The sequence below is a fragment of the Passer montanus genome, unplaced genomic scaffold (assembly GCF_014805655.1).
Source record: "Passer montanus isolate IOZ18808 unplaced genomic scaffold, ASM1480565v1 scaffold414, whole genome shotgun sequence".
Taxonomy (NCBI): domain Eukaryota; kingdom Metazoa; phylum Chordata; class Aves; order Passeriformes; family Passeridae; genus Passer; species Passer montanus.
The window spans coordinates 20,471-27,648 of NW_024368975.1; the positions used below are offsets into that span (position 1 = coordinate 20,471).

The 7,178-nt window shown below is 57.6% G+C and overlaps 1 protein-coding gene across 1 annotated transcript in view; it reads right to left on the minus strand.

Annotated features, from left to right (window-relative positions):
• The window catches only part of LOC120507211 (lysine-specific demethylase 5C-like), a gene marked incomplete at its 3' end in the record, with an annotated part of 28,116 nt that overhangs the window by 19,954 nt on the left and 984 nt on the right, over positions 1-7,178 (minus strand). The window contains exons 2-10 of the mRNA XM_039719555.1: positions 5,167-5,244; positions 4,953-5,075; positions 3,513-3,683; positions 3,304-3,438; positions 3,108-3,231; positions 1,592-1,770; positions 1,354-1,512; positions 827-848; positions 96-178 (exon numbers count right to left, since the gene is read on the minus strand). Coding sequence (XP_039575489.1) covers positions 96-178; positions 827-848; positions 1,354-1,512; positions 1,592-1,770; positions 3,108-3,231; positions 3,304-3,438; positions 3,513-3,683; positions 4,953-5,075; positions 5,167-5,244 — 1,074 coding nt within the window. The remainder of the gene's footprint in view (positions 1-95; positions 179-826; positions 849-1,353; positions 1,513-1,591; positions 1,771-3,107; positions 3,232-3,303; positions 3,439-3,512; positions 3,684-4,952; positions 5,076-5,166; positions 5,245-7,178) is intronic.

Below are 7,178 nucleotides of genomic sequence, written 5' to 3' on the forward strand. Positions count from 1 at the left end.
TTTGGGGTGACCCGGGGGGGTTGGGGGGGGTCCAAGGGGTTTTGGGGGGATCCAGACAGATTTTGGGGGAATCCAGAGGGTTTTGGGGGGCTCACGTGGACGGGCATGTTGAAGCAGTCAGCCTTGAAGGCATCACCCACCTCCCCAAAGACAGAGGAGCCCAAGGGAGCCTGGGGGGCTCAGGGGAGTCTGGTGGGTTTTGGGGGCATGCAGAGGGGTTTGGGGAGATCCTGAAGGGTTTTAGGGGGGATCCAGGCAGATTTTGGGAGGGTCCAGAGGGGTTTGGGGGGCTCATGTGGATGGGCACATTGAAGCAGTCAGCCTCAAGGCATCGGCCATCTCCCCTAAGGCCAGGGAACTCAGGGGAGTCTGGGGGGCCTCAGGGAAGCCTGGGGGGTTTTGGGGGGAACCGTGGGNGGGGACACTGGGGGTCAGGGGGCTGGGGACACTGGGGGGGTCACTGGGGACACCAGGGAGTCAGGGGGCTTGGGGACATCAGGAGGGGACAGCTCCAGGTACTTGGGGCACCCTACAGGAAGCACCTCAGGGGGTGCCAGCCCCACAGATCAGGGGGTCCCTAAACCCACAGATCAGGGGGTCCCCAGCCCCACAAACAGGCCTGGATGGGATTTAGGAGCCCCCATCCCCTCAAATCAGACAGACCCAGAGCCCCGCATAGAACGGGACACCAAATAAAGGGGGGGGGGGGGGGGGGGGGGGGGGGGAAAGAACTGGATGGGATTTGGGAGCCCCCATCCCACAGATCAGACAGACCCAGAGCCCCCCATAGAACAGGACACCCATCACACAAGGGGGGTCTGGTCACAGCCCCACAGATCAGGGGGTCCCTAAACCTACAGATGGGGGTCCCAAGCCCCAAAAACAGAACTCTGGGGAGCCCACATCCCACAGATCAGACAGACCCAGAGCCCCCTCACAGCACAGGACACCAAACAAGGTGGGGGGTTCTGGTCACAGCCCCACAGATCAGGGGCTCCCTAAACCCACAGATCAGGGGGTCCCCATAACCCACAGATCAGGGGGTCCCCAGCCCCACAAACAGAACTGGATGGGATTTGGGAGCCCCCATCCCACAGTTCAGACAGACCCAGAGCCCTTGGGGATCTCGGGCAGGGGGGGCAGCAGGCAGAAGATGTGGGGGTCTCTAAACCCACAGATCAGGGGGTCCCCAGCCCCCAAAACCAGAACTGGATGGGATTTGGGAGCCCCCACCCCACAGTTCAGACACACCCAGAGCCCTCCCACAGCAGAGGACACCACAGCCAAGGGAAGGGTCCCAGCCCCACAGCTGGGATGTGACCCACACTGGGGGTGTCCCCATGTCCCCCTCACCGCCATGACGCATTTGGGGCAGCGCCAGATGCCCTTGGGGATCTCGGGCAGGGGGGGCAGCAGGCAGAAGATGTGGTAGTTGTCATCACAGCCGTCACACAGCAGCAGCTTGTCGTCCTCGTCGCCCCGCGAGCAGATCCGGCACACGTAGGAATCCACCTGCAAAGGGGGATTTCAGGGGGGGATTCGGGGGGGGTTTTTTGGGTTTTTTCCCCACCCCAAGGACAGCCCTACTCACGAACTGGCTGTTGCTGTGGCTGCGGCGCAGCCTCATGGTCATCTTGGTGCAGGGCTCGGGGCTGTGGCGCAGCTCGTCCCGCCCGTCCCGCGCCCCCGGCGACACCGGGGACCCCCGGGGCTCCCCCGGAGGCTCCTCCTTCACCACCACCGTGGGGGGGCACTCGGGGCCGTCCTTGTCTGTGGGGAGGGGGAAACGGGGGTTACTGGGAGGCTGGGGGGGGCTGGAGCATTGGGGGGTACTGGGGAATTGGGGGGTTACAAAACAACTGGGGGTTACTGGGAGGTCGGGGGGGTCCTGGGAGATTGGGGGGTAACAGAAAAACTGGGAGGCTATAGAATTATTGGGGGTTACTGGGAGATTGGGGGGTGCTGAACCATGGAGGGATACTGGGAGATTGAGGGGTTATAAAATTATTGGGGATTACTGGGAGATTGGGGGGTGCTGAACCATGGAGGGATACTGGGAGATTGAGGGGTTATAAAATTATTGGGGATTACTGGGAGATTGGGGGGTGCTGAACCATGGAGGGATACTGGGAGATTGAGGGGTTATAAAATTATTGGGGATTACTGGGAGATTGGGGGGTGCTGAACCATGAAGTGGTACTGGGAGGTTTGGGGGGTGCTGAATCATGCTACAGAATTATTGGGGGGTTACAGAATTACTGGGGGGCACTGGGAGACTGGGGGGTGCTGAAACATGAGTGGGGGTTATTAAACCATTAGTGGGTTACTGAGAGATTGAGGGGTGTTGAATATTCGGGGGGTTACAGAATCATTGGGGGGTTCTGGACCATTGGGGGGTGCTGAATCATGGGGAGTGTTACTGAGCAATTGGGGGTGCTACAACAATTGGGGGGTGCTGAACTATTGGGGGGTTATTGAACCTTTGGGGGGGTTCTCAAACAACTAGAAGGTGCTGAGCCATGGGAGGGCTACAGAACAATTGGGGGAGTTCTGAATTATTGGGAGATTATTGAACAACTGGGGAAAGAGTTCTGAAAATGAGAGGGAGCAAAAGAACTGGAGGAGAAGGGGTTCCCTAAAGAACTTGGGGAAAAGGGGTCCCTAAAGAACTGGAGGAGAAGGGGCTCCCTAAAGAACTGGGGAGATAAGGGTCCCTAAAGACTGTGAGGGAGCTGTCTGTTCTACAAGAGAGAAGTCTGTCCATAAATAACTGAGAAGAGAAAGATCCTAAAAAACTGGGAAGAAGACATCCCATAAAACCTGTGGGTGTGGAAGGGCATCCCAAAAAAAAAATGAGGAGAGGTACCCAGAAGCTCTGGGGGAGTGTGACCCAAAAGAGAGAGATGAGAGGAAAGAAAGAGGGTCCCTGAAGAATCCAAAATAATTTGGGAGACACCCCAAACAAACTGTGGGCAAAGAGGCTCCCACAAGGCATATGAAGGTGTGCCAGAAAAAATTTTAAAAATCCCAAAAAGACACAGAGGGTCCCAGAAAGATTTAAGGATCCCAACAACCCCTGCACCCCACAAGAGGGAGATGCCCAATACCTTTCTTCCTCAGGGTCTTATCCTTGGCCACCAGCCCCAACCCCAACATTTTGGGCCCGGCCCCGTAGATCTGCAGCTTCTTCAGCTCGGGGTTCTTCTCGATGTCCTCCTCCGTGGGCTCGGGCTGCGGGACAGCGGCGTCAGGGGGATTCTGGGGGGGATTTGGGGGTGCCAGGGGGGATTCTGGGGTGCCCACCTCCTGCTGCAGGCGCTTGGCACGCCGGCCGTAGCTGTTGAACTTGGAGGGCTGCACGGACTGGCGCAGGGGGATGCTGTGGGGTTTGTACTCCCGGTCCTTCTCCTCGCTCTCAAAGGGCCGCGCGTGACACTGCTGCAGGGACAGGGTGGGACCCTCAGCGTGGCCCGGGGGTCCTCCCCAAGCCCCCCCCAAAGCCCTGCACTCACCACCAGGTTGGCCCCAGACTGGTACATCTCGTAGGGGTAGATGATGCGCTCGTAGTGCGCCCGCAGCAGCGAGCCGATGTTCTTGCCCGACGGGTACGAGAGGCGCTGCGCCACCCGCGCCCAGCGGCGGTCCTTGCAGATGGCCTCGTAGCCACCCTCCTCCATCACCACCTGTGAGGGGACAATAAGGGCTCAGGGACACCCAGAGCCACCCAGGGCCACCCGCACCCAGCGGCGGTCCTTGCAGATGGCCTCGTAGCCACCCTCCTCCATCACCACCTGCCAGGGGACACTGAGCACTCAGGGACAACCCAGGGACACCCACGGGCACCCAGTGACACCCATGGTCATCCAGAGCCACCCAGGGCCACCCGCACCCAGCGGCGGTCCTTGCAGATGGCCTCGTAGCCACCCTCCTCCATCACCACCTGCGAGGGGACACTGAGCGCTCAGGGACACCCCAGGGACACCCACGGGCACCCAGTGACACCCATGGTCATCCAGAGCCACCCAGGGCCACCCGCACCCAGCGGCGGTCCTTGCAGATGGCCTCGTAGCCACCCTCCTCCATCACCACCTGCCAGGGGACACTGAGCACTCAGGGACAACCCAGGGACACCCACGGGCACCCAGTGACACCCATGGTCATCCAGAGCCACCCAGGGCCACCCGCGCCCAGCAGCGGTCCTTGCAGACAGCCTCGTAGCCACCCTCCTCCATCACCACCTGCCAGGGGACACTGAGCACTCAGGGACAACCCAGGGACACCCACGGGCACCCAAAAAAAAAACAATTACCCTTATAATTAGAAAGGTTCTCCCACGTAATTAATCTTCTAAATAGAGAAATGTTTCGCAAAAGAGCAAAATACTCCCCAAAAATACAATTAAGTTTCTCAATGGAAAAATTAAATTAAATTCCTAAGTGGGAAAATACCCGCACAGAGGGCAATTAACCCCCCTAAATAAGAATGTCTCCACGGGTGCAATTAACTCTCCCAATAAAAAAATAAAACCCCAGATGATAAATCACCCCCCTAGATCATGGAACACCTCAAAATTTGGGGGAATTAATCCCCAAAACAGGAAAATACTCCCCTTCAGAAGACAATCACCACTGGGGGGGCACCTTCCCCATCCTCACCCCCAAGTGTGACCCCCCAGGCAGGGCTGGGGGTCCCCAGCTGCCCCCACATTTTGCCCCCAACCCAGATCAGAAAACACCCAAAAATTTGGGGGGGGGCAAATTTGGGGCACAAAGCACAAATGTGGGGGACACTGAGAACACACAGCTCAAATTTGGGGCACACAGCTCAAATCTGGGGGGCAAACAGCCAAAAATTTGGGAGAATTAACCCCCCCAAAAATTAAAATATTCCCCCACCAGAAGACAATCACCACTGGGGGGAACTTTCCTCATCCTCTTTCGCCCCCCCCTCACCTTGCTGAGGCTGTAGAGGTCGAGGATGCGCCGCTCCACGTTGGGAATTTTGAGGGAGGAGCCCTGGATCTCCCAAAATTTGGCGATCTGGTCCAGGTAATTCAGCTTCACCCGGGTCTGCGCCTGCGGGGGGGGGGGAAATGGGGGGGCAAAGATGGGGGGGAGACCCGTGCACACCCCAAAACCAGCCCCAAACCCCCCCCACGGCACTCACCTCCAGCTCGTTGAGCCGCTGGATGCGCGGGGTGAACCTGAAGTTGTCGACCTCGACGGCAAAGGGGGGCTGCCAGTCCTGGGGGGGCAAGGGGGGGTCAGAGCCCCAGCCTGGGGGGGCAGCAGCCATGCCCCACCCCGGGGGGGCACAGACAGGGCAGCCCTGGGAGCGCCACGGGGGAAAAAGGGGAATAAACCCCAAATTTGGGCGGGGGGGAGCAGCAATTTCCACGCCCCCCAAAGTTCTGCACAGGCAGGGGGAACACACAGCTCAAATTTGGGGCACACTGTCCAAATTTGGGGGACAAATTTGGGGCACAAAGCTCAAATTTGGGGGGCACTGAGAACACACAGCTCAAATTTGGGGCACAAAGCTCAAATTTGGGGGACACCGAGAACACACAGCTCAAATTTGGGGAGGGGGGGGGGGTCAGCAGCCATGGCCCCCTCCCGAGGGGGCACAGACAGGGCAGCCCTGGGAGCTCCACGGGGAAAAAAGGGGAATAAACCCCAAATTTGGGCGGGGGGGAGCAGCAATTTCCACGCCCCCCAAAGTTCTGCACAGGCAGGGGGAACACACAGCTCAAATTTGGGGCACACTGTCCAAATCTGGGGGGCAAATTTGGGGCACAAAGCTCAAATTTGGGGGGCACTGAGAACACACAGCTCAAATTTGGGGCACAAAGCTCAAATTTGGGGGACACTGAGAACACACAGCTCAAATTTGGGGCACAAAGCTCAAATTTGGGGGGCAAATTTGGGGCACAAAGCTCAAATTTGGGGGGCACTGAGAACACACAGCTCAAATTTGGGGCACAAAGCTCAAATTTGGGGGACACTGAGAACACACAGCTCAAATTTGGGGCACACAGCCCAGATTTCAGGGGTACACAGCCCAAATTTGGGGGGCACAGAGAACATACAGCTCAAATTTGGGGAGGGGGGGAGGTCAGCAGCCATGGCCCCCACAGTCCTGCATGGGCAAGGAGAAATTTGGGGGGCACAGAGAACACACAGCCCAAATTTGGGGGACACAGAGAACACACAGACCACATTTGGGGGGCAAATTTGGGACACACAGCTCAAATTTGGGGGGCAAATTTGGGGCAAACAGCCCAAATTTTGGAGGCACACAACCCAAATTTTGGGGACAATTTGGGGCACACAGCCCAAATTTCTGGGGCACACAGCCCAAATTTCTGGGGCACACAGCTCAAATTTCGGGGGCACACAGCTCAAATTTGGAACACACAACCCAAATTTTGGGGGTGCAGAGCCCAAATTTGGGGACACACAGCCCAAATTTGAGGGCACAGAGAACACACAGTCCAAATTTTGGGGACAATTTGGGGCACACAGCCCAAATTTGAGGGCACAGAGAACACACAACCCGAATTTCAGGGGACACACAGCCCAAATTTGGGGGCACACAACCCAAATTTTGGGGGTAATTTGGGACACACAGCCGAAATTTTGGGGGCACACAGCCCAAATTTGGGGGCACACAACCCAAATTTCAGGGGGCACACAGCCCAAATTTGGGGGTACACAACCGAAATTTTGGGGGTAATTTGGCACACACAGCCAAAATTTTGGGGCACACAGCCCAAATTTGGGGGCACAGAGAACACACAGCCCAAATTTTGGGGACAATTTTGGGACACACAGCTCAAATTTCAGGGGCACACAACCCAAATTTTGGGGACAATTTGGGACACACAGCTCAAATTTCAGGGGCACACAACCCTAATTTGGGGGCACACAGCCCAAATTTGGGGGGCACAGAGAACACACAGCCCAAATTTGGGGGGACAGAGAACATACAGCCCAAATTTGGGGGGAGGGGGGGCACAGAGAACACACAGCCCAAATTTCGGGGGCAATTTGGGGGCACACAGCCCAAATTTGGGGGGCAGGGGGGCTCTTCACCCACAGGAACATCAGCCCTGCTGAAGCCCTGGAGGAAAACCGGGGTGACCCCCCCCCAAACTCGAGGCTCTCCCCGTGCCCCCC